At 39.3% G+C, this 27,746-nt stretch overlaps 1 protein-coding gene across 2 annotated transcripts; it reads left to right on the top strand.

Moving 5' to 3' along the window:
* Nucleotides 1-849: 849 nt before the first annotated feature.
* On the top strand, nt 850-24,159 carry si:ch73-116o1.2 (ras-related protein M-Ras). Of its 2 annotated transcripts, none has more exons than XM_036571578.1 (6): nt 850-1,031; nt 13,027-13,233; nt 15,552-15,705; nt 15,827-15,926; nt 19,338-19,417; nt 22,344-24,159. In XM_036571578.1, exons 2-6 carry the CDS (start codon nt 13,041-13,043, stop codon nt 22,441-22,443), a joined length of 627 nt encoding a protein of 208 aa, XP_036427471.1. In that variant the 5' UTR covers nt 850-1,031; nt 13,027-13,040; the 3' UTR covers nt 22,444-24,159. The 2 variants fall into 2 exon arrangements, with proteins under 2 accessions (XP_036427471.1, XP_036427463.1); XM_036571570.1 differs by lacking the exon at nt 850-1,031 and adding an exon at nt 7,605-8,077.
* The last annotated feature ends 3,587 nt before the right edge of the window (nt 24,160-27,746 follow it).

Genomic DNA, 27,746 nt, shown 5'->3' with positions numbered 1-27,746 from the left:
CCGATTTTAAAAAAATTCTGCATAATTAAATGGTTAAGATGTAAACAAAGCCATTCAGATTGGTTTGATATGAAATGGTTTGGTGATAGGAGGGGTCCCGGTGTCAACAACACAATTATGGCCATTTTATTTTCTATTCAAAAACATTATCGAACCTACACGTGTCTTCTGAGTTTTTATATGTAATGCTGATGATGGTAAAATAGTCATAAATATGAAAAAATAACTTTTCTTTGGGGCCTATTTTGCCTTACAACGCCCAGCATGCTCCCCTTCACACTGAATGGGTTAAAATAAATGGATTAAAATACAATTTAAGACAAAACTTTACCACAAAACTGTCATAAAATATGTCTTAGACATCAGGCGGCGTATTCGTAACCATTTAATGTGATAACTTTCTATGAGGGAGCTTTTGGAGGTGGACGTCTGGTTCCTATCACCACCACTGTGAACAATTCTCACTCTGCAAGTTTATCTAGAACAAAGCATTTCACACCAAACCTCTCTGAATGACTTTGTTTACATCTCAACCACGTCCTTATGTGGAATTTAAAAAAATCGGTAGAGTTCTCCCTTAAACTTGAACGCTTTGGTGTGGCGGAACAGACCACTTCCACAAGCTGGGGGGAAGATGGAGCACTTTTTTTGAAAAAAACGCTGCCCAGGCCATGATTTCCAAACAGATACTTGTTCAAACAGCTCTTACTTAACTCTACAGCTTACATTACAGTCTGTAAGTTACATTAAACCTCGGGTAAAAAAAATCCTCTCACGATTTAGCCGAAAGACAACCCTCCATCAGGCGAGGCCATTCTATTTATAGCAGCAGCAGCAGCAGCTGCGATATAAAGATTGTCCGTTATAGTGTTTTATGGCGGCGGAGTGGCGAGCAGAAGGAGAGCACAACGATGTTTTTACTCACTTCATGAGGAAAACCTGTTGACTAACTTCTGTCTGCTGCTGTTAAAGGGATGTGGGGAAGGTTTTGGGAGATATTCTCTCCAAGCAAGGCTCCAAACCCTTCAGCGGTAAGCTGCTGCTTCTTCCTTCGTCCTAATCTGATAAAAATGTCGTTGCTAAGCGAACCGTTTAGGTGATAAACTCCACAACTGAAGGGGTTTTTCTGTTTGCAGAGAAAAAGGAGGACAGAAAAGGTGACCGTCAGTGCTTTTTTGGTTAAAAGGCTTTGAATAAACGAAGCAGAAGTCGCCTTCTTATTTGAAGTTTCCCGTTCCACCTTAAATGGAGCAGCTGTTACGTCCTGGAGCTTTAGGCGTTACAACGGTGACTACGGCGCTATTTAAGGTGGAACGGGGAAATTCGAACAAGGAGCTGAATAGGAAGCCAACTTCAGCCTGAATAATCAGTCAGGTATGCTGGACACCAATGAACAGTCCATATGGCTGAAAACAGGCACATTTAGCCTTTTCTGTGTGTCATTTGTCACTGAAACATGAATAAGCGTCTCCTCAGTGCTGGCTGGTTGTTTGGCATCTAAGGGGAATGTCACCAGTTTATCAAAATTTCTGCTGGAAAAATGTCTTCTTAGGATTGTCTCAAAGAAATAAAGCACATCTCAATATTGTATTACTGGGGGATCACTGATTACTGAAATCTTACTCATAAACCCCTCTTTAGGAGAAAAGAGGAGATTAACATGAGCATTTCTTTGAAAGAAGTTCTGGTGATGAATGAGGAAAGAATGAGTTCTCCTTCTACACTGATAGACTCCTGGAAGAGTTCTGAGAATAGAGCTATATAAGAAGACGATGATGATCTTATGGTTTTCCTATGGAAATATTATTCAGCTAAGACTGGTGTGAATGGTGAGATGAGTCAGACACTAAAAAGTTAATCCATATGTGTAACAATAATTTAATCACAGTGGGGAAATATGAGGACTGTTTCTCAGAAGCCAAAATGCAGAAACAGGAGAAAGTGGCTTAAGTCTCACTCCGATTTCAGACAGGGCTTAACCACATCTAGGAGAAGTACCTGAGATTAAGGCCCAAACCCATTTCTTATTTTTACCCCTGCCCCCTGTTTTCGAGTGTCACTTTGCACCTTGGAACTGAGTCAGAAGGGGTAGTGGTTGAAATCTTCTCCTACAAAAAGTGGAACCTCAAATAAAAAAGAGCATTACTTCTTTAACAGCTACCAGCGCTGCTCTGTAGGCGACCCTGCCAGTCTGCAGTGACAGCAGAGGAGGGTAAAGTTCAGCTCCTCACTGCTGGGCTTTAGTTACATTTAGGTCATCATATGCCTTCAAAGAGGGGGATGACAATTGTTTATTATCACCCACCCCTAATTCTTCAGTGATATGAAGCTGAAGTCAGATATTCACCAGCTTCTTGTTCAAATTTTCCCATTCCACCTTAAATGGTACAGCATTTCTGATGCCTGAGGTGCCAGAATGTAACTGCTGCACCATTTAAGGTGGAACTGGAAAATTAGCTAGCTAGCTACTAATCATTAGCATACTACTAGCAATGTTTTATGCTTGTTGTGAAAAAAGGACCATAACACACGGAAACGACATTAAACTAAGATAATACAGTGGTTATCGTAATTTTTTTTACAGAGAAATTACTCACATTTGTGGGTTTTTTTGGTTGCTTGTTCAGCCATCGTACCAGTTTTTCTTTTTTTCCAACACTCAGTTTGGAGTGTGTCTCTGAAAAACCTCCGTTTGGAGGGCCATGTAGCCCTAAACCTTCGCCCTACCCCTCTATCTCAACAAAATCAGGACACCCTGCCCCTAGATGTGAACGCGCAAAATGGAGGGGTAAGGGCTGAGTGGTAGGGGTGAGGGGTGAAAAGTGATTGGGCCTAAGAGATCTCATTCAGAATATTTCATTCCTCTGGGCAGTTCAGTCATTCACTGTGGTTTTATGTGAAACGGTTCTGCGTAGAGAAACTTCCTGACTTGGGTTTCTTTACAGTGGTGGTGATAGGAACCAGGGGTCGCAGTGTCTACAGCTACAAAATATGGCCATTGTCATGTTGAAAATCTTGTGTCAAAACTATCATAAAACAGTGAGTTTACATACGCTACTCTGATAACTGCAGAAAAACAGATTTTGCCAGTAATTTGTTCAGTGCGTTTACATGCAATTGAGTAATCAGATAATGGGTGAAACTCTGGGTCTACATGATTCAGGCAGTAATCGGATTTCTGCTTTACAACCGGCCAGTAAACTCACAGAAGAAGACGTGACGTAATGTAATACTGAAACATGATGCTGCAGGTTTTTTTCTTTTTAAACATCGAGCCGCTTTAGCTGAAAATATGAACATACAGCATGTAGAAGATGAAGATATTTAAATTCTTCATTTCAACAAGCATGTAATTCGCTTCAGCATCGCTCCAGAAGTATTTTACTGTCATCTTGTAGGTGCTGTGTTCAGTGCTGCTTGCTGTTTTGAGGACAGCGCTCATGTGCAGATTGAGAAAAGCGAAAGAAATCAGAGTAAGAGTTTACATGCACTGAGAAATTTGATTACTAAGCAAAACCTTTGCCCTCTGTATAGTATTTCTCAATTGGATTTCTAGGCCTTAATCTGACCACTTGAGTAATCGGATAACTTCCTGAATCTGATAATGATCGTTTTATTAAGTGCATGTAAACGCGCTGAGGCATCAGGCAGCAAATTCATAACCTTTTCACGTGACAACTTTGAGTAAGGTAGGTCTTCAGACGTCTGGTTCCTATCATCACCACTGTGAACAATTCTGACTCAGTAAGTTTCTCTGGAGCGGAGCACTTAACACGAAAATGAAAAGAATGACTTTGTCTGCATCTTAACCATTCAATTAAGCAGAAATTGTGAAAAATCAGTGGAATTTCCTTGTAGTTTCATGACAGCATTGTGCACTGAAAACATGGTGCCTTGGAATTATGATTCAAAGCTATCAAGTGGTTTCCTTCTTGTTGATTTTATTCCTATGTACCTGATTTGCACGTTTGAAGAATGAAAATTAAAAGCATATTTTTTTGCCAGTTTGTGTTGTTTTGGTTTTGGGGGCTTCAAAGGGGAATTCCACCAATTTTTCAGAATTTCTGTATAATTAAATGGTAAAGATGTCATGTGACATGTGGTTGAAAGAGAAATGGCAGATTTGTTCACAGTGGTGGATGTCAGAGATGTTGTTTTATGATGTAATGAGATCAAATTTTGGTTGAAAATGTGCTTTTTGTAAAACCTTTCCTGGAGGAACGGTGCATGCTGGGCATTGTAGGCATAAAAGTTTCAGATTTACCACTATTTTACCATCAACAACATTACATATAAAAGCTCAGAAGACTCGTGCAGGTTCAGTGGTGGTTTTGGATAGTAAATAAAATGGCTATATTTGTGTTGTAGACATTGTGACCCAGGGGGCCACATTACAGCAAATTCTTAAGCCTGAGATCATATCTTATCTGCTTTGTTGTCATGGTAACTTCAGTTAAGACTGAATTTAGGACATAAGCTATTACAGAACAACAGTTCTTAAGTCTATAATCTATTTCCAGATAAGAAAACAGTTTTACAGAAACATTCTAAGTTGGCAAAATATCCTAAATATTTTCTTAACTTTAAGATAAACCCCAGAGCATCTTAACTTCTGTTTTAATCGTCTGTTTCTATTGTTTTATGCAGTGAGAGGCAGCACAGTTCACTATAACCAGCATAGTGACACTACATTTATCTACACTGAAACCGGTGCTTTGACTTGTGAGTTTTTTTTTTTAACTGCGTTATTTAAAACCTCAGACTCTGCACACACGATCGCCACCGTCCCCTCTTATCATCTTCAGGTGTTAATGTTTGATAATACTTGTCAGATGCAATATTACAGTGATGGTGGTGAATAATGAGGAGACAGAGCTGAACGTGTGTCTGTTTATTAGGAGGAATAACATTAGCGCGCTCGGCTAAAGCGTTTGGGAAACTGAAACTGAAACTGTGGAGCGGCTCTGAAAACAACACAAAGCGCTGACACAATATTTTTACCTTTCAGTTTATGGGATTTTAGTTTTGTTTGACCTTTTTTACCTCAGTAATGGTAGCTAACGTTAGCTGTCTGGCTAACTAGCTTGATCACGTGTTTACGTTTCAGCTGTGTATGGTCAGTTGCTAGGTAACAGACACGACAGTTGATTGTCGACTTCAATCGAGAAGATTTCCTAACTCGAGATAAGAAAAGATGCTGTAAGAAAAGATAAGATTCTTAAATTAAGATTAGATTTGCTTCTGTAATACGAATTTGTGAAAAATCTCATCTTGACCTTTCAGATCTGAAGTTAAAACAAAAAGATAGGGAGTTTCTGTAATACAGCCCCTGGTTTCTGTCACCACCACTGAAAGAAATAAGAGTCGGTAAGTTTCTCTACAAGGAACAGTTTCACGCCAGACCACTCTGACTGACCTTGTTTACAACTGAACGGCTGATTTATGCACAAAAAATCAGTGGGATTCTCATTTAAATATTGACACTGAATATTGTGATGTTGAACTTTATCAACATTGCCCAGCACTGCTAATATGAAGCACGTTTGAGTTATTTCTGTGTCAGTGGTCACTGAAACGTGGAACAGCTGCTCTCCAAGGCTGAAGTGAAGCCCCCTCACTCGCACTTTTGAAAGGCAGCGGCCTGTTTCGAATGGCACCAAATGGAGCTAATTACACAGCCCGTCAGCGATGGTATCTTCACTCACGATGATGACAGAGCTGGATTCGAATGAAAAGCACAATACAGCATTCAGTTCCAGCGGCTCCCAGTTCAGCTGCTCCAAACAGAGAACGCGCACTGGGACGCAGTTGTGCCGTACAATAGCCGCGTTGTTCGGTGGAAGTGTAGTGACTCACAGAGACACATTCGAGCTGTTAATGAAGTCACTGTACCGCTCTATAACTTGCACCATATAGAGAGAAAGTCCCTCTGAAAACAGTGCTACGAGTATTCTTGGTCTACATGACGAGACCTTTTGTCATTGTCTGATTTATTTATTTATTTATTTGTTTTTTATATTGACACACACCTAATACCATTTTCATATACTGTTCTTGAGTCTTAATTTCTAAGCTTATTATCCTTTTTTTAAGGATTAGGCTTATTATTCATTTATTAATCTTTACACCTAACTACTATATGTAACTACTATGAATTATTTAGTAACTAATAGGAAACAAACATGTACAGTACTGTGCAAAAGTCAGAGACCACCCTTCATTTATTTAATTTCCACTCCAAACTGCCATTAAGTACAAGGTATTCATCTTTCTGCATCAGACAAAAAGCAGAAACATAAATATGGTATCATTATTTTAGTATTTACCTTCCATTCTGTTTAGGAGACTTGCTTGTATCTTCACTCATTGTCCATTTTATCAGTGCCACTGACCACATAGGAGCACTGTACAGACTGTAGTCCATCTGTTTCTCTGCATACATCCTGTTCTTCAATGGTTAGGACCCCCCACAGAGCAGATATTATTTGGGTGGTGGATCATTCTCAGCACTGCAGTGACGCTGACGTGGTGGTGTGGTGTGCTGGTGCAAGTGGATCAGATACAGCAGTGCTGCTGGAGTTTTTAAACACTGTGTCCACTCACTGTCCACTCTATTAGACACTCCTACCTTGTCAGTCCACCTTGTAGATGTAAAGTCAGAGACGGTAGCTCATCTGCTGCTGCACAGTTTGTGTTGGTCTTCCTCTAGTCCTTCATCAGTGGTCACTGGACGCTGCCCACAGGACGCTGTTGCCTGGATATTTTTGGTTGGTGGACTATTCTCAGTCCAGCAGTGACACTGAGGTGTTTAAAAACTCCAGCAGCACCGCTGTGTCTGATGCACTCAGACCAGCACAACACACATTAACACACCACCACCACGTCAGTGTTACTGCAGTGCTGAGAATGATCCACCACCCACATTTTACCTGCTCTGTGAGGGTCCATGGGGGTCCTGACCATTGAAGAACAGGGTAACAAAGTATACAGAGATACAGATGGACTACAGTCTGTAACTGTAGAACTACAAGTGCTCCTATGTGGTCAATGGGGCTGATAAAATGGACAGTAGGAGGTGTTCTTAATGAAGTGGACAATCGGTGTATATGTGTGTGTGTGTGTATATATATATATATATATATATAGGAATATTAGAAATATTTAATGAATGAATATATATATAATCCAACAAGTAAATGTCATTCATTAAAGCTTGGTATGTTTTATTTGTAATACAGATTTAGCAAAGTTAAATGTTTAAGAAGTAGATCTGTATAAATATCAGGGTTTATAAGCTAGTTAGGTTAGAGTTAGCATCAGTATTGGTCAGTGCTTCAGGGTCTGGTATCCGTATCAGAAAGGAAAAAAATGGTATTGGTGCAGCGTTAGTTTAAGATATGAACCGCGATTATAACTTTACAAAATGCTTCTAGAAATGAAATATTAGACAGTAGAAGCTGAAGACCTCAGACTCCCCCCGAGTAAACGACTGGTACAAGGAATTTTAGCCAGTCATTTAGGTTGTTGCTTCACTGTCTCTTATCTCGTTTGCTTAAAGTTGAGAAAATCTCAACTTGATTTTGCGCTCGTCACCCTGCCAGCGTTGTTAATCGCAGCTACAAGTCACACACTCCCAGAGAAAACGGTCACCTCTCGCTCTGTCACGTTCGAATGTGAACGACTTTGTCGAAACTTGCTTGAGCTCAGCAGCTGTTTGCTCAGGAGTGAGTCCTGTACGAGCTGTGACCCGTGGCGAGTCTGGGTTTAAGTGGGCAGATTAACATCGCTGTCCTGGACGTGTGAGAGTGAGGCGTGATCGGGTTCCCTCGTGAACGAGGGTGCTCTGGTATGAAGTGGCCGGAATTAGGAAGGAAACTCGCTCCTTCCTCGTATTGTGGACCACAGGAAGGGGCGGCCGTCTCCCTGCTGACGGTCGCTTCCTCCCAGAGCGGCACTGGCAGGGTCTCCATTCACAACCTGCCACGGCCGCTGTCCTGCTGGCCTCATCGGTGTCAAGACAGTGTCAGTGGGTCATCTCCAGCATTTAGAAGAAAGAAAGAAAGAAAGATACATTTAGGTAAGAATGCATTTTGTGTGTGTTGTATCAAAGCCTTGTAACATTTGGAAAGCCAGCTGTCCTTTGCATTGTGTGACCATTTCATGAACAGTAGACCAATAGAAGTGGTCTGAAATGTTACTGTTTCGGTGATATGAGGCTTAATTATGATGACCAGATACAATTATGTTTTCTTCTTGCTACATCACAAATGATATCTTAACAAGCGAAAATATATTAAATGTAGTCTATATTTAATATTTCTCATTTTGAGATTGCTGTAAGCTTATTATAATATTATTTCAATTATGTCTAGATGTTTTACTTAATTATGTAATTTTATTAAGTAGAAAATTGTCTCACTATATTGACCGATAACTTTGCTGGTTTCAAGCATATTTCTTGAAATAAGCAAACTTATCTACCAATATAGATAGAATTTCACATAATAAAATCACTTAATACAAGTACAAAATGTCAAGAAATAAGTGAAATAATCTGATAATAAGCGGACAGCAATCTCCAAATGAGAAATGTTAGATTCATCAATTAGATTTAAGATAATTTCACTTTCCAAGATGCCATTTTTGCAGCGTAGAGGATCTACATGAAATATCAAACAAGACGTGGCACTTTTGCTCACTTCAAGTCTGTAAACAAACAACCAATGTAGAATAACTATATGAACTGCACAGTAACAAGTAGGTGATCATTGAATAGACCATCATACCACTAGCTTATTTTATTATTTATTTGGTGACGCTTTTTTTTTATTGTAGTCATGTTCATATCCATAGAACAGCTGGCATAAACCTACATAAACCTTAATGAATGCTTATTCCGATAAGCCGCAGTTGTCACAAAGGCTGCTTTTGTCAACTGTGTTGTCAAGTTGGCATAACGCCTACGTCAAGGGGGTTTTTGCTGACGTTGTGTTGTTATAACACTGTCTGGGGTGAAATGCATGTTTTGATATTTGGCTTTAGCTCTGTGTATTTAACATATAATGGTGATTAGGTTACACAACAATTGAGGGTCTTTGTAAAATCAAACAAAGTTGAATACTTCTAAAACATGCTTTGACACTGTGCTAACTAGGGTTGTTCCAGTACCAATACTGGCATCGATACTGTGCTCATTTGCTCATACTCAACCACAAAAATGCACCCATACCAACATCCGATACCAGCAGATACCATATTCCGTAAACTTAGTGTATGCTTCTGTACTAATGAACACACGACTCCAGCTGGCAGTGATCGAGGATCTGCTCACACAGAGAAGTGTTACTGACTCAAGTTGCTGGTAACTTTAAACATTTCGCCTTGTATTCCTGCCAGGAGTGCACTGTGTGATTTTTAGCCCGTGTTGAACAGACAATCACAATCACAACCACTTCATAAATATGGGTGGACACACGTAGGCTAAACTAAAACTAAACAGAGGCGAAAAAAGTTGACATTTCCAGTACAAAAGGCCGGACATACCGACTTTACTCTGACTGAACAGAATTATGAGGTATCAGTGTTAATATGCTGATTGCTTTTGTAAAATCGGCTGTAGGGCGACTGTATTGTCCTACCATGTACATCAATACCTGCTTTTAGTTTCCATGCACAGTGCGGTACAAGTTAGCAAAGCTGCTGTAGCTCAGTTTCTCAGCATGTTTGCTCAGTACTCGGTGCACAATGTGCAATTTTGAAGTTTTATTGATAATTGTCCATAGACAGAGCTGTCTGTAGAGGCTTTGCTTCACAGAGCATATCAATCAGACCCAGTGTTTTCGTACGATGTGAGTATATAAATCTAGGCTTTGTCTGTACATGTAGGACTGTTCAAACGTACAATGCGAGTCACCAAAGAACAAGGTGTAAAACCCGAAATATGAGCGCCTCAGATGTGATTCTAGCTACAGAGACTGTTGTTAAAGGGTCCAATGAGGATCGAAACTGTGAAATATACTTTAGTTACAGTAGTTCTTAATAGCTCTTCTGGCGTGGGAAATAAACCTCGCTCTTCTCCACTGCACTCTCTCACTCACTCTGTGGTGTTGTCACCTGTGGGGTTGATAGTGTTGAGTAGTTTCAGTATGATGGTCTACTTCTAGATGCTTGTCTTAAGTGAAGATCTTCAATTGAAAATAGCTCATTTTAAAGCTTAGCAGTTTTTAAAAGGAAGAAATAATGGATCGGATCGGTATCGGCCGATACGCAAGATTCTGATAACGGTATTAGTATCGGAAAAGAAAAGTGGTATCGTGCCATCTCTGTGCCCTCTATTCTAATGAAGTTACAGTGATGATTTCACTACTACTTCAGCGAATCGTGTCATTTAGGGAAGTTTTGGGAAGTTTTGAAGCAAAACCTACACATTCTCCATTTCTATTAGCAGTGAAAGATGAAAGAAGCTCCTCAGTGACACTCTTTTGGGCTTCCGCAGTTTGTCCCTATATAGAAACCTTTTTTTGGCTCTTTCTGGCATCAGAGTGTTGTGAAAACCCCAACAATGAAGAGAGACATTTGTATGTATTTTTGCGTCCCCCTGTGGGAAAACCCCTTCGTGGCCGACGAGAAATTTAAATGACAGAGGATCATAGATTTCAGAGCTTGTCTTATACGGTTTGCTGTGCAATAAAAGGCTTCAAACTTGTGGCTTGGTTAGAAATGTGAAATACTTGTGAAGTGAACCACTGCTACTCCCACCCTGACTTCCGCAGTTCATTAACCCCTTAAACTCTAGGCCTGTTTTTCAGTTATTAGTCTTAAGATGCATTATGTAGTAACTACTGTGGAGCTGATATTAAATTTATGTTATTATGAGAGTAAGGAATTGAACTGTGCACAACGCAGTGTATTTTGTTGCTGTTGGAACAAAAGCTTCTATCTCCAAAAGGGCAACTTTACTGGAGGAGTAAAAAACATTGTTAACTTTTAATGTAAGTTTTTGTAACAAGTCATTTTGGATCCTTTCTGTTGGGTTGTTTATTATGAAATTGTAACGCAAGGCAAAGTGTAACTGGGATAAACTGGAGCTCCTCTTTGTTTTTGCTTTTGTTAGTTTGCTGCTTGTTGATTTGTCTGTAGTTCTCCCACGAACACTGTCCAGCATAGTGCTGAGAGTGCTGAAGGTATCGCTTTAAAAGACAATTAAAAGCTGTTTTTGAACGAGAGGGATACAATCGTGGATTCTGTATGCCGTCAAATCCACTTTAAAATTCGCGAGCGAGGAAAACTACTCTTGCACACGAGGAAAATTATCCTGACTGCTCTTTCCGCTTGATATTAAGCTTCTGCTCGCACAAGAGTTTAATTCATTGTTGACAGCTGTGGGCGGGTCCCGATGTACGATTGGTTACTAATGATTTCTGGAAGTGTCTTGTGACTGGCTGGCTGTCAGTGGCCGTCAGAGCTTTTGCTGCATATAAGAACCAGGAACAGGACTTTCACCCTAGAAGACAATAGCCGAAACATGGCCTACAATCACTGATTTCTGTCTTTGTGAATGTTCAGTAATCATGATTAATCACTCTCAGTCTGAAACCAAGTCATATTGTTTTGGGAACTTGTCCTCTATCAGGTTAATGTGAGTTTGACCAGCCCAACATGGTTTAACCCTTTGTTTTGTGGTTCTGCACAGCCTCAGACAAGAAAGGTTTCATACAAAACATCATGGTAATTTTAAAGGTAGAGATCATACATACATAAAGTACATCAACTAAACCGCTTATCCTTCTGGGTCGCGGTGAGGTGGAGATCATGTTATATTTTTTAGAAAGTGCTGTTCAACTGTAGCAGAAGCTTAATAGCGAGCAGAAAGAGTCGAGTGTTGGGCTGATTTTCCCCAAGAACGGCTTTGAATTGCGAATTTTGAATCGGATGCGATGCCAGAATTCTGTCATAGTAATGTACAGTGCGCTGCAGCTGAGCTTCAGCCTGGGCTACTATGGACGGTTTGAAGGGTCAAATTAGGAAAATGCATTATCAACATTTCATAAACCAATGATGTTAATAATTTAATGCATTAACTAAGCTTGAGCTGATGGATAGTATCAGGAATTACTGATAGTGTACATATATAATGTTGGCTATCAAGTTGGACGATTTATGTCTCAGAAACCACTTTAAGTTGCACAAAAGGAAAGCATATGCATCTCATAATATTTTTGTTTTGTTTTGTTTTTTCAAATATGTAGTATTTTTCCTTTACTTTTGCACAGGCCACATTTCATGTTTTAGTCTTCCAGTATGTTATATTCAGCAAATAAACAGTAATTGTGGAATGAAAAGTGCAGAAATGTGTTCTCTGTAGAGGATGTGGTCATTTATTTTCAAATAGAATTTAACAAAACATGTAATTTGATCAGGAGTGGCCAAACTTTTTCATGTGACTGTAATTCTCATGTGTAATTTACATCTATCATTCTCGTTCTCACAGCACAACTATATCTCTCTTTGTGTATATATATATATATATATATATATGTGTGTGTATGTGTGTGTGTGTGTGTGTGTACATGCATATATATAAGACTTCTAGACAGATAATGAGCATCGTAGATATCTGGTGTCTTCAGCTTTTGGCTCTGAATGTACCAGTTTTCATTTCATGACATTTTCAACAAAATAAATGCTGGAGAAAATCTACGATGGTTGAAAAAACGGTGTCTATTCCACATCTGGTGCCTTGCAGGAAACCGACATAATTAAAGTGAACCTCAGTGTGAGAGTCTAGAAAAGACCACACTTCCTCTGTGGTTGTTTGGCTCGTTTTAGCCTTTGCTCAAGTAGAATATCACACTCAAACCTCAGCGTCTCCTCAGAAAGCGCATAGCTTTCCCTCATTTAAACCTTAGACGCTTCAGTCTTCATGCTGAGCCTGGTTCACATATGACCTCCTGCTTTTCAGATGCTGGAGGAAGCAGTCAGCAGCAGCAGCAGGTTACCAACAAGTTCTCCTTCCCTGTTTTGCAGGTATAGCTGTTGTCATGGCGACCAGCGCGGTCCCTAGCGACAATCTCCCCACATACAAGCTGGTGGTGGTGGGGGACGGTGGCGTGGGCAAGAGCGCTCTCACCATCCAGTTTTTCCAGAAGATTTTCGTGCCTGATTACGATCCGACCATTGAGGACTCCTACCTGAAGCACACGGAGATCGATGGACAGTGGGCTATTTTGGATGGTAGTGTCATATTAATGATCTTTTTCTCTATATTTAGTCCTCATTTTTAGTGCAGATATCTGCATAATGGCAGGTATTAATAGTACATTAATCTTTTAATGCTGTGGCAAAAAAAGAGGCTTCTTCTCTTCAACAGTTATAAGTTGATTTCTCTAAATCTTTACTTTGGGTGAAAGTAAACATATAAATTTGAATGTATTTTAACACTTGAGTCACCTTTTATTGTTGCTGTGATGAAACAAATCACTAAGCATTTCGATAGCACTGTAAATTTCATTCTACATGTGCGCATTATGAAGTTATCAGTTCATTTTAGTGTTGGACTGAGCATTATGTACAGGGTGATTCAAAAAGATTCGTCCGATTTCAAAATGATTTATTTCCCTTGTAAATCATTACAGAACAATGCAGTAAACTGTAAATGGTTTAAATGAGCATAAAGTTTGTTATTTAATTGTACAAGTGCTCAATATGAACCTCCTCCAGCTGTACAGACGACATCAACACCATAGTCAGATTCATCCCATATTGGATTGAGCATGTCGGGTTGTCGCTGCACTCCCGGCTCTTTCAGTGCGATTTCGGAGATCATCCAGTGTTGTGGAACCAACGACGAACGCTCTGAGCTGTTGGAGCTTCACTGCCCACGAAAATCACGCTGCACAGTTCTGATGGATTCACTCTTATTAAAGTGGAGAATGCAGAACGCTTTCTGCTCAGGGGTCTCATCCCCTTGCAGACTGAAGGGAACCATCTTCCGGTGACAGTCAGAAACTCTATGAGCCCCCTTTTTCAATTGGTATGTGATTGGTTCCTAGGCGCCTCACGGTTGTAAAAATATGGCGCTTTGAAATCGGGTGAATCTTTTTGAATCACCTGTATGTCCCAGAAATCTTCTCTACATATAAATAATGTTGTATGCATGATGTAATGTATAATATACAGACACTCTAAACAAGAAAACGGATCAAAGAGAAACAATGCATTAAAAGGACTCTGTTAAACTTTAAGCCAGATACAAGGAACTAACTATTTCTGCTGTTTTATCAACTTTTTTCTGTTAATAACTCAATTTCTCAGTGATGGTGTAGCGTTTATTTAATTGGTTATTTGAAAATCTGATCCAGCAAAGCTGATGTTTATTTAGTTTATGTCACAAACTACATTTATGATTAAGAAAACACGTGAATAGAATAGAGTCACCCTTCAGTTGTGCTTTATCCCTTCTCTCATTAAACAGATCAGTGATTTTTTATTTCAAAAAAGTTCAAGTTTCAAAGTAATTGTTACATCATGCCACCCTCTACGTTGTTAGTATTTCAGATAAACATAGACAAACAAAATGTCGGTATGCAACGAAATCTATTTTGCAGTCATGCAGTAGAAGCTTTTTTAACCCTTGTGTGGTGTTCAGGTCTGGGGGACCCATTTAGAATGTTTACCAAAAGAAAAAATATGCGATTTATTACTATTTCAACCTCAGATTCTTGGGCTTTGCTCATTATATGAAGAACATATAAAATAATCCATTTTCAGTGTCTTCACTCTGTTCACCCCCCACACATTTATATTACACATGTGGTGTTGGGGTGAACCTGCGGGGAGTAAAAGTGTGGAGGTGCTGTGTCCTTCACTCTGTTCTCCTCCTACATGGCCTGCTGTTAGTATGTCTGTGTCTGTGTGTGTGTGTGTGTGTGTGTGTGTGTGTGTGTGTGTGTGTGTGTGTGTGTGAGGGTGGACAACATGGACAGGCTACTGACTGGCTACAGCTGCTAAAGGAAAACCCTACGCTGGCCACTTGTGATACTTTAAACATCTGGTATTGTTACATAAATTGTTATGGTTATGATTTAAAACAATAATGTGGTCAGTCCATCAGACCCACTGAGTAACAAACACATCAACACCACACAAGGGTTAAGAAATCTGTCTGCTAATTTATTTTCCCACAACATGCAGCATGTGCCAAAAATGCGGCCAGTGCATAGTGATGCATATTAAAGAAAGACCATAAAGACCACATGACTTGACCACTATGTTAATTAATATAGTTTTCTAGCCTTGTGCGCACCACGAGCAGTGCAGTAGCAGGCAACAAGTTTATTTTGCAGGATGATTGATTGGTGGGGTATTGCCCCCGTAAATGACCCCTTGATGCTGAGCGTGTACGCTACATTGTGTTAGATAAAGTGCTGGGTCACTAATAATCTGCAGTTGGTGAACCACCCATGCAATTAGTAGTAGTGGAACTCAGTTTAATATTTGGTTATATAACCTTATATTTTTTGTTTCTAAACCCTGATCCAATGTTGTTCCAGTGCTGGACACAGCGGGACAGGAGGAGTTCAGTGCCATGCGAGAGCAGTACATGAGGACAGGCGACGGCTTCCTCATCGTGTTCTCCGTCACGGATAAGGCCAGCTTTGACCACGTGGACCGCTTTCATCAGCTCATCCTCAGGGTGAAAGATCGGTGAGAGCCTCGCTGCTGTGATGTATCTGCAGCCGATATATTTTTCACTGATATTATTATGATATTATAATCATTCCTGTGCTTGTTTTCATTCCATTCTGTCTTGTTTGCTTTCCAACAGAGAATCCTTCCCCATGATCCTGGTGGCAAACAAAGTGGACTTGGTGCATTTGAGGAAGGTCACGAGTGACCAGGGTTGCGAGATGGCTGCCAAACACAGTGTGAGTCTTCCAGTCAGATAGACATGCATGCAATTCCCACTGGTCTTTTTTGGCTCTGAAAACCTGGGCGACTTATGAAATGGAAAACATTTGAAGGGAATTTTTTCAAAATTACAACATAATTCAGTCTTTGGGATGTAAACAAAGTCATTCAGAGTGGTTGTGATGTGAAGTGCGCCGTTCCAACTTAACAGCTGAACTACTTCGAACTTAGCAACTCAGATTTATTTACATTAGTGGTGATAGGAACCATGGGTCACATGGTCTACAACGCAAAAAAAAGGTAAAAATATATTTTACCTTATGATCTTATTTCTAAATGATCATAAAATAATATCTCAGACGTGTATTTGTTAGCATTTTGTGTAATAGCTTTCTATAAGCTATTAACTCTTCAGACATCTGGTTTCTATCCTTCTGTCCCTCTTTTGTGGGTCTGAATTTGTGTGAGCTTAGAATATTTCATCACTGCTGTTGTATTTTTTATTGCTGTGACAATGAAATGACTCAAATAAACCTAGACGTGTTTAACAGCAGGTGTAAAGTCTTAGGTGAAAATATAGCATCGCTCTCTCATTAGTATGCAGAGACATTAACGTCAAGACTCCCTGCAGGTTTCATGAGGGTTTTTTTTTTTTAACACTTTGGCTTCGCTTAAAACAGCAGCCTCACCCACAACTCAGATGCTGAAGCTTCTGTCGACTCTCAGCACCGTCTTTAATTAGAAAGTGATGAACAAGCCCAAAATCCAGGCTCCCTTCTTTGGCAAATGTGAAACCAGCACAGGAAGACGTCTGTCTGGAGAGACTGAACAGCTTTCTCTCCGAGGCCGGACACCAGTGGGATTGGCAGCCATTGAGACCATGTGTTATTTTGGTGTGCGTGTTTGTTTTTGTACAGTTTCTGGACAGAAATATCCTGACTAGGACAAAAACAGGGCTGATATAAAGGCCCAAAAAAGAGTTTGTGTTGCATTTATTGAACACTGTAAATGCAGAACCATTTCTTATTGGTTCCTAGGGTTATGTACATACAACACTGTGCAAAAGTAAAGATTTAAAAAGCTGTGTATCTGGGCAGTAAGCATTTATTTGCGCAGATAAATTCTAATATAACAATAAATAGATATAATGTTGATAAAACAAGTGATTTTAGGTATATGTGGTATTTTTAAAAGCAAAAACACACTTATTGCCAGGATAAATGGCTTTAAAAAATGTGCTTAAGTGCCTAAGACGTTTACACTGTACTGTACATATAATAAGTATGGGGAATATTATTATTATTATAATATATATTTACTTACAGTAGTGTGCAAAAGTCAGAGACCACCCTTAATTTTTTTTAGATTTCCAATCAAAGTGGCCATTAAGTACAAGTTGTTCATTTTCCAAGAGATATTTCTAAGGAGATTACTTTTAAGATATCCTCTTACATAAGGAAAGAGAATGTGAAAGGAAAATAATTGAATAAAACAGGAGTTTCCAAAACAGGAGTATCCAAAACTGGAGTTCATAAAATGATTAAATGGAAAATGAGACTCCTAACAACCACCTGGAAGACCTGGTAGACACCAAAACTGTCCCCATCAGTGAAACAGCACTTAAAGCTTTCATCTTTGAGAGAGAGGAGAAAATCAAGTTCACTGAATGTGTTTGGGATTATTTGGATCGTGAGAAGCAGAAATGCAACCAACTTCTAAAAACCCAATTCAGATTGGATTCGTTTATCAGAGTGATCTGTAAAAAAAATAGTAAAAAAAAAAAAAGTACCTCTTTTCTCAGGTTACGTTCACATCACCAGGTTGAAGTGGCACAAATCCGATTTTTTGCCCTAATGTGACTCAGATCTGATGTTTTCAGGGCTGTGTGGACACAAATCTGATCTTTTTAAATCAGACCTGAGCCACTTTCATATGTGGTCGTAGATCGGATACGTATCTGATTTGTGGCCATGCGACCTTAATGTGATGCTCAGATCGGAATTCATGTGCTGTTTTTCCACTGCGCGTTCGCCATCATTCAGCGTTACCATGGCAACAGCGCCGAACAGAAGTTAAAGCCTATAAACAGTGGAAAAGAAACACATCTCACCTTTTTCTCCTTCGTCTCGCTCTAATAATGAAGCTGAGAGCTGATCAGAGTTAATTATCTTCTCAGCGAAGCTCGTTCTGACCGTTAGTTTGTGCTGATGATGAACGTGATTCATTCACGTGACGTTACTGAGTAGGATGAGCTCATGAGGGTCATTTCAGGACGCCGGTTCGTTCACATTAATGACAGATTAATGAAGAGTCACTTACTTAAACGAGTGTGAACAATCGTGTCAGAGAGATCGGATTTGAGCAAAAATCAGATTTGAGCAATGAGGCTTGTAATGTGAATGTAGCCACAGTGATAACTCGTGCGTCCGAACGGCAATAAAATGACCATGGGATGCTTGAATGCAAACCTGGATGTTTGGGTCACGAGAATATAAAGTACTGTATATAAACATGTCGCTGTCATTATAATTGCTCCTTTAATCACCCTGAGGGATCTCGCTTCTGTGATGGACTTTTTTTTTGTTTATTTCTCCTCCTGCTGTTTCTCACCAGTGTAGAGTTCTACTCCCCAGATCAAGTAAATGGTTGACTTCCAAAACATCCACTGTTTTGCGATTTGGAAAATGTTTAACACGGACAGGCGTGCTAGAAGAGTAAATACGGTGAGTAACAGTGGTCAAAAATAATTCTGTCTGGAAAATACACCGAAATCACACAGATTTGTATCCAGACGGGGCTAAATTTATCAGACAACCGCTGAGTTTGGTGAAAAAGCAGCAGGAAACTCAGCCTGTAATTTTCTCAGGAGAGGAGGGAGAAAAACACCGACATGGCCGATCCGGACAGAAATAAAATCACAGGGGAGCTTCTGTAAATGAGGAAATTACCACAGGACCTCATGTAAATTTAATCCAGTTTACTTGAAAAACTGAAAGCTGGTCTTCTGAATAAAGTGGAAGCTGTAATAACAATAAAAAGTTACTGAGAAAAATCTGATTTTTTGTTAAATGTTTTTTTTCCTGATGCCAAAAAATTACTTGACTGAAAATTAATTAAATGAAGGGTGGCCTCTGGTGACACCCATTACTGTAGATATTCACATGTATGTAATACATGTGGGACATTTGTGACACCATGTCCTGACATTGTATAAAAACCTGTGTGTCTGTGTGTTTGTGTTTGTTTGGTGGGTTGCGGGCTCTAGTGTTGACTCACCCCTAGAAACAGGCTGTGATTAAAGCCAGCTCTAGCCATGTGATGAGCCAATCAAAGCTGTGGTATTTTGGGGTGTCCTATTTAAAGATTTTGTGAGTCACAAAGTTTGAGCCCTGCATACATGATTTTTTTTTTTTTCATTCACAAAACAGATTACTTACATAGAGACAAGTGCCAAGGACCCTCCGATGAATGTGGACAAAGCCTTTCATGAGCTGGTCAGGGTGATTAGGTATGTAAAATGATTAAACCATCCATAAATATATAACCAATACTGTTATTACTGTATTCCTATTACACATCACATCTCTGGCTTACAGGACAGGCACACTGTGTCACTGTTGTAATAAAACCCTGCATATAGGCCTGTCATGATAATTACATTGTCACAATGTTACTGTCACAATTATTACATGATCGCCCAACTGTAACTTTTCAAGATAATCACAGTTTTTTGGGATGATCGCAGTTTAAATTTAAGCTAAGTGTAGTCTTTTTCCACAGCTGGTAGATTTCACAGTCATATTACACAAACAGAATGTAAATTGGGTTTGTTGGGTTTAGGCAAATAAATGTAAATAAAAGAAGGCATTAAATATGTACATTGAACATGATGGGACTTCCAAAAACACAGAACAGTTCTAACTTCTAACTTGGTGCTCTAACATGTTCAAAGGACGTCACAGAGTAATGTTTACTTGTTAGCTGTGTAGCTAATTCTAACGTTTTTTGCATGTATGTTCACTCTAGTGAGAAACATGTAGCTTTGATCAGCTCTACACATGATTCTGTGTAACTGTGCACACTACTGATTTCACAGGACAGCCAGTGTTAGCTACTAGCTAGCAAGTAAGGTGGCTGATCAGTCAATTTGGCCACTTTGGACTTGTATATGACTTGAATTTTAGGAGATCAAAAAAACGTTCTTAATTTTTAATGCATGTTAAGGTTGTAGTAAAAATGTTAAATTCGGAATACTCCTATGTTAAACATTATAAATGCTAACATCTAATCTTGTGCCTTACACTGATATGTTCATGTTTTTATGTACGGTTAATTAACAAACTCAGTACTGTAAAAGTACAATATTTGAAACAAAAGTTTAAATTCGAGTCCTAATTTATGCTCTAGTTAATATGTTAACCCAAGCTAACACACTAGCCACAGGCTGTGATACAATATGGGACAGTATGATGTGTCGTATCATATCGTACCATATTGTTGTATCATGACTTGCATGTTAGGTGCAATATATACTGTAACGTGTAACATATATAGAGTCGTATGCAAAAGTTTGAACACCGTCGAATGAAGTTAAAAACTAGTTAACACGTCCTCTACAGCAGGGGTTCTTAACCTTTTCCGGAGTGCACCGCTTTCCTAGGGTTAAAATAATATTTCAAAACATTTTGGCAAAAATTTAACCTTTAATTTTTTTACTCAGTAAATTAGCAAGGATTAAACAAATAGATAAAGGAACTTAGTATGCAATAGCTTTAAATGTTGACGTTTTGTGTGTAAATCTGCAGACAGTCTTTTACAGAAAGAAGAGTCAGTATTGATCCACTCAGCATTGACGGCTCCATTGCTGAGCCAGTTTGTGTTCCATGTGAGGCCAAATATGCTCTATAGGGTTTAAATCTGGACTCTGACCAGGTCAGTACTGTCTGTAAAAAGCATTATATTGGGCTTGGCCCATTTTATTTTTTACATGGGATTGTATATTGGCTGAGGAACATTTCTCTGTTTAGTATTTTTTTCAGAAAGAAGACGCCACAACTCAGACTTTAGTTTTTTATTGGCTGGCACTTCAGAGGTTCGCAGATTTGTGGCGTTACAGTCCACCAAGCAGGTTAAGAACCCCTGCTCTACAGGGAACACGCATTTTTCTGCTAAATTAAGTGCACATACAAAATTTCAAATATAAAATATGCAGCGAATAAGCAGTATGCAGTGTGCTTAGAGCATAAATATGTTCTGTGTGTGTTATATTCAGCAAAACGTAGTTTGACTAGACGCGCCCAAACTCTTGCATATGTAATGACTGAATTTAACGTTACTAATGTTAATGTTACAGGATTTTATTATGAGTCATTTTGGACTGTTTCTGTTTGTCCAGCTGCTGTTTTCATGAAAACATTGCATTAGAGGGTTTTGACAGTGAAGGTTTGAAATAATGGATAGTTTGATAAGAAGTTATTTCCTGACTGAACCCACATCGTCAGTTGTGTGGAATGCAGAGTGCAGTAGGAACTGAAGTCACATCCTGTGTAGAGTGTTTAACCACTGTAGGAGCTCTTTAAGGACTGAAAGGGAAAGCTGCTTATCTCACTGTTACCATTTCCTCTCTCAGCCTCTCTCACTCACTTATCTCTCAGTCCCTTTTATCTTGTTCCTCTTCTCCTCCTGTGCTTTTCTCTTTCTCGTTTTCTCCTGAATTTTATTTTTATTTCTTCTTTTCTCCTCCTGCATTTTCTCATTTTTCCTTTTCTTCTCCTGTACTTTCTCTCAGTTTCTCCTTCTGTATGTTCTCGCAATTGCTCATTTTCTTCTCCTATATTTTCTCTCCATCTCATTTTCTTCTCCTCTGTTTTATCTCAATTTATCCCTCTGTATTCTCTCTCAATTTCTCATTTTCTTCTCCTCTATTTTCTCTCAGTTTCGTCTTTATTTTCTCTCATTTTTTCCTTCTCGTCTCCTGTATTTTCTCTCATTTTTTCCTTTTCGTCTCCTGTATTTTCTCTCAATTTCTCCTTTTCTTCTCCTGTATTTTCTTGCAATTTCTCCTTTTCTTCTCCTGTACTGTCTCAATTTCTCCTTTTCTTCTTCTGTATTTTCTCTCCTTTTCTTTTTCTGCATTTTTCTTTCTTTTCTGCTCCTTTGTTTTTCCCTGTTTCTCCTTTTCTCCTCCTGCATTTTTCTTTATTTCTTCTTTTCTCTCCTGCATTTTTCTCCCCATTACTCCTTTTCTCCTCCTCATTTTCTTTTTCTTTTCTCCTTTATATTTCACTCTTTTTCTCTTCCTGATTTTGTTTGTCATCCTTTATGTTTCCCTCTCTTATTGTTTCTCTTCTTCCCCCCTTGTGTTTTTTTCTATATTTTTGTACGTTTCTTTCTTTTCCTCCTTCTGATTTTTTTCTTCTTATCTTCTCCCACAGGCAGCAGGTTCCAGAGAGGAGTTTGAAGAAGAAGAAGAAGATGAAGTGGCGTGGAGATCGAGCCGCCGCCTCTCCTAAACTCCACTGCAGTATTTTGTGATGATTTCCTCTGTTGGAGTCCGGTGAAGTCCAGGACGGGACAGTTCCTTCAGTCTGACTCAAAAGCTCTCCCTCAGTCTCAGAACGCTGCAGTCGGCAGAGGAGCACTACAGAACCAGCCGGGCCCGACAGGAGCTGCAGCAAGAGCTAAAGAAACTAACAGAGACGCTACAGTTTTGCACACACGCAAAGACGACCACAGTCAGCATCATCCAGAGATCCAGAAGTTGCTCTGGCTGCGTTGTTCTGCTGGTTGTCACAAGCGTAATTGGTGTTGGTCAACTTCCAAAAGCTCCGTGGGAGTGGACCGAATGTTGCCTTATCGGTTCGTGTCTTTGGGCACAATTTGAAGTATTGTCACATTGTAGCTCGGCCAAAGTAGAGCCAGTCGTTAGCACCGTCGTTTGTATTGAAGCTTTTTTTGGTGCATTGGGAATTTTAATACCTCCTCAAAATGGCCTTTACTGTTAAGCACAAAAGCACAGGCGTTACAGAAACGGAAGTTGTCCCTTTGCACTAGGAAACGAATCCTGAAGACTTTTTTTGCACTTTTACTTTGCGTCAAATATTAAAAATTAGGGTCTGAGTGTTAAAGTGATATATCTGCCTTTGCGGAAGGCTTCGGTTATAAAAGGGTTAAAAATATTCTTTTTTTATTGTTATTATTTGTTGCACTTGTACGTTGCACTCATATAGGCTGCTGAAACCGCCCATTTTTATTCACTTCTGTCTTCTCACCTTTCTCTCATTCTCTATAGACCAACATTCATTTGCTACACCAACAGCTTTCAAGGTCCAGCTCCTAAGTGTGCAATGCTTTCAGCTGTGCTGACCTGAATATCCGCATTACCGTTCAGTATTTTTACGTTTTCATCTTTATCAGTCAAACTTGAAACTTTCTGGGCCAAAAAAGCTATAAAATATCCTTTTCTTGTAACTTTCAGTACAGATAGATAGCGCCAGCACACCTTCATGTCCTAACACAGTGCAGTACAATGCAAAAGTCAGAGACCACCCTTCATTTATTTATCTTCTTGACCATTTTCCAAAGCTAGAGTTGAAGAAATGATTAAAAGCTACAGAGTAAATGGGACCTAAGACCTAACAGACCACCAGAACTTTCACCATCAGATCAGACAAAGAAGCTACTGGTGTTCTCTGAACAACGGACTGACCACCCCAGAGTCCAGACCTCAACATCACTGAATGTGTTTGGGATTAATTGTATTGAGAGAAGAAGAAAATACAACCAACTTCTAAGACTGAACTTTGGAGGTGTGGAAAAATAGCCTGAGTCTGCTGAAAAGAATGGAAGCAGTAATGAAGAAAGAGCACTAAATACTGAAAACTTTTTACAACCCCATTTCTGAAAAAGTTGGGACGCTGTGCAAAATGTAAATAAAAACAAAATGCAATGATGTGCAATTCATTTAAACCCTATATTTCATTGAAAATAGTACAAACACAACATATCAAATATTAACACTGAGAAATTGTATTTTTTTTTTAAATATTTGCCCATTTTGAATTTGATGCCAACAGGCTGGTAAAGCTGTGTAATGCTAAAAAATCACCTGGTGGTTGATTGGTCAGCAACATGACTGGTTATAAAATCTTTCAGTCTTTCAGAAGTACAGATGAGGAGGGGTTCACCACTCTGTGAAAGACTGCATGATCAAATAGTGCAACAATTCAAGAACAACGTTTCTCAACATAAAACAGCAAAGAACTTTTGTTTTTTATCATCTACAGTAGATAATATCATTAAAAGATTCAGAGAATCTGGAGAAATCTCTGTATGTAAGGGACAAGGCCGAAAACCACTATTTGCTGGCCGTGATCTTTGGGCCCTCAGACGGCACTGCATTAAAAACAGACATGATTCTATAGTGGAAATCACTGCATATGTTGTTGGCATCAAACTCAAAAAGGGGATATATTTTTCAAAAAACAGTAAAATATCTCCGTTGTCTTTGTAGTATTTTTCTTTAAAAATATGGTTTACATGCTTTGCATATCATTGCATCCTATTTATATTTACATTCTACACAGCGTCCCAGCTTTTTTGGAAATGGGGTTGTATATTTATATTTAGTTGTTGAGGCTTCTGTGTGATTTATCTGTTAAATTTTAATTTCTCTCGGTTATATTTTTTCCTAGAAATTAGATAAATGAAGGGTGGTCTTTGACATTTTAACACAGTACAGTAAATTTAGTATCTCATAGCTTTTGTCTGTAACCGCTGGTGTCTGTATGACTCTGATAAGAATCTGATGCTTATTTCCAAGCATCTGGCTCATTCTCCACCCAGTTTGGCAGTCATTGAGGAAGGAAAAACTGCCTCCGTCTCAATAATGTTTTTAATGTTAACATGCCTTCGCCGTATTGTGTAGCACCTGCGACTTTGTGGTCACATGGAGGGTGAGGGGACAACCAGGAGCGGATTTTTCAGTAGGAGTGCACTCTCTCGGCTAGGCTAGCTAATTTTGTAGTTGGCAAACATTTTTGAGAAGCTTGAGACATACATTAACTTTTTCGAAAAACTGCTTTGTTTGGCCAACAGTTTCGGATGAGAACAGCCTTTTTTTGTTGTTCTAGCTATGAAGCCCTTAGCTTGCTAACTGTCCAGCTAGCAGAGTAGCTGAACAGTTATGTTTGCTACATAAATCCTAGTTTGAACACAACTAAATGAATGTCATATTTTTTAAAATATTAAGTACTTTTATCTTTTTTTTTTACTGTCCCTACACCGTCCCCTTCCTTCTTCTTTTTTGTTGGTTCCAGCTGTGAGGCCCTTAGCTTGCTAACTAGCAACCTGACAGACTAGGAGACCTGAGTTTGCTATATAGAGCGTACTTTGAACATGCTAAGTCTCCCTCTATCACACAGTGCTACCAAGCTAGGAGGGTGAAGGCCTCTGAGACATGGGAATCTTTTCAAACTGCCGCTAACATAATGTCACCGGACAGCTCAACATGTTTAGAGGAGAATGCTAACTGCTAATTCTGTTACATCAGCCACCAGACGCCTGTGTTGGCTAGTGCTGCACAATGCTAAATATTTTGAAGTATTTATTGCTCTGGCTTTTCCTGCCATTTTTCAGGCTAGAAAAGGGAATTTGTGTCAGATCACAAGGGCCTCTTTTCCACTGTATAGCCGAACGGTTCTGAACACGGGGAGTAACTGTATCAATAGCATTTCCACACAGATACGGTTCCTCTCGGAAGGCTTACAAACCATGCTCAGCATTGTTTGCTCAACAAGGTGAGCTAACCATGCTCAAGGCTGCAGAACCCCTCGTTGGTGTGACTTACTAGCTATTGGTTCTATGTTCTACCTTAGTATTGTGCCACCACATCCTGCAAAACCAAAAACAACCAAATAAGATCAGTTCACGTACACAATCGGGAAATAAATGAAAGCAGTCTGCAATTTTAATCCATAGTTCAGTCAGTGTGAAATCAGATTAAATGTTAAAGAGTGCTGTTTCTAGGCTAGGCTAATGCTAGGCGGCTCCTCTTTCCTAGTCAGCAGCAGTCCTAGGTAGCTTAGCCAGTGGGCTACAGATCCAAACCGTTCCATAACCCACAGTACAGGATCGACTGTAGCTGTAGGTCAGGTGTAGATGGAATCCAACTTGTTCTGTGGCAAGTGTAGCTGTTGGCCTGCTAGCTGTTGCTGAGCCACTGTCTTGCGTAGTTTTGCTTCTGCATTTCTCAGTCATAATTTGGACAGCGGATTGAAGTACAGCCTTGGGAACCATATGGCTCTACAGTGGAAAAGATCTTCATAAATTTTGTCTGAGTATTGATACTGAAGTTTACATTTATGCTGATTAGATCCCTCAACACCTCCATATTACAAATTTCACTTGAGCTAATACAGTAATGAAAAGGTGGTGAAGGCAGAGTAGGGCATTCTCACAAGTGGAATCGGCAAGGGCATGTTAAAAAAAGTATTGAAAGTGAGGGCTGGTCTCAGCTCAACACATAAGGGTTATATCCAGCGGCTGCCCCATAAACATTAAAAAAGGTTGTTATATTTTGTTGGTGTATTCCAAAATAGAGTATATGGTAATATATTTTCCGTATTTTACCCTTTTATACAGGCTGGGGTCCTAACACTTCAGCCCAGGCTGCAAAAAGGCCATAATACTGCCATATGCTCCTCTGATATAGGGATACAACAGGTGCAAACAGTCCATAACCAGTTTCAATATATATGTACTAATCTCCAATACATGTGGATATTCATATCAACCATCAGGTCTAAATATGGAGAAGTGAAATGTATGGAAATGTATGCTTGGCAAATACATTTGTTTGCTCACTCAGTTTACTTTTGCACATTTTATGAAAGGCAGGACGTTTAAAAAGCAGCTCGACAAGCGTACCGGCTTTAAGTTATGAGTTCAAACAACATCTCAAATCAACGTGGACCTGCGCGACCCTAAGCTCCCCTTATCAGCGGACAGATCAGTAGAATTGTGTAGGAAACGGAAGCCTTTACCGCCTGGTGCAAGTCAGTGATCTCAGCTACGTTACGTGCGCAGACCCAAAGACTCAATGCCTTACACATTAGCCTACATATTAACGTCCAGTGTTTACATCTCGCATTCATACACGGAACAGTGAAGTGCATTATCACATACAGGATATTACATGCCAATATGATGTAATTATGTACGTTTCAACTCATTGGTTAACTCAAACGTGTTTCTTTGTTGTGAATGTGTGCTCAAGGCTGAATTATGATATTTGCTTTGTTAAAACAAGATTTAATTTGCAGGGGTTCATATCAGTTTCTTTTTGGATTGAGACTTGCGTAATTTGTTTTGATACAGCCATGTTTATTTAATAAATCCTCATGTATTGAACCTTTTTATCATTGTTTCCAGTCAATAGCAATATGAACATTTACCCTAAGAGCTGAGAAGGATCTGCTATTGCAGTTGTTTTTATCGTTACTTGTAGAAATTGGCCATAATTTGGATTCTCTACACCTCGAGATTGCACAATATCACTTTTATCATATGAAGCTTTAAATTTGAATGGTATAGTTTTTAAATCCAAACCCAGGTCCAAAAAAGTTGGGACAGTATGTGAAATGCGAATGAAAACAGAAGCAGCGATTAGTAAAGTCTGTTTGGCCTGTATTCAGTTGAAAATGGAACAAAAACACAATATTTTATGTTTTACCTCAAGAACTTCATTGTTTTTGTAAATATGTCACTGTTGTCAGAAAAAGGAAAACATCTATTTTACTTTTAATGTAAGTCAATGGAACCAGACTTTTTGGGTCATT

The sequence above is a fragment of the Colossoma macropomum genome, unplaced genomic scaffold (genome assembly GCF_904425465.1).
Source record: "Colossoma macropomum unplaced genomic scaffold, Colossoma_macropomum, whole genome shotgun sequence".
In the NCBI taxonomy this organism is placed as follows: Eukaryota; Metazoa; Chordata; class Actinopteri; order Characiformes; family Serrasalmidae; genus Colossoma; species Colossoma macropomum.
The sequence above is the reverse complement of the archived record's forward strand: the minus strand, read 5'-3'. Positions and strand labels throughout refer to the sequence as shown.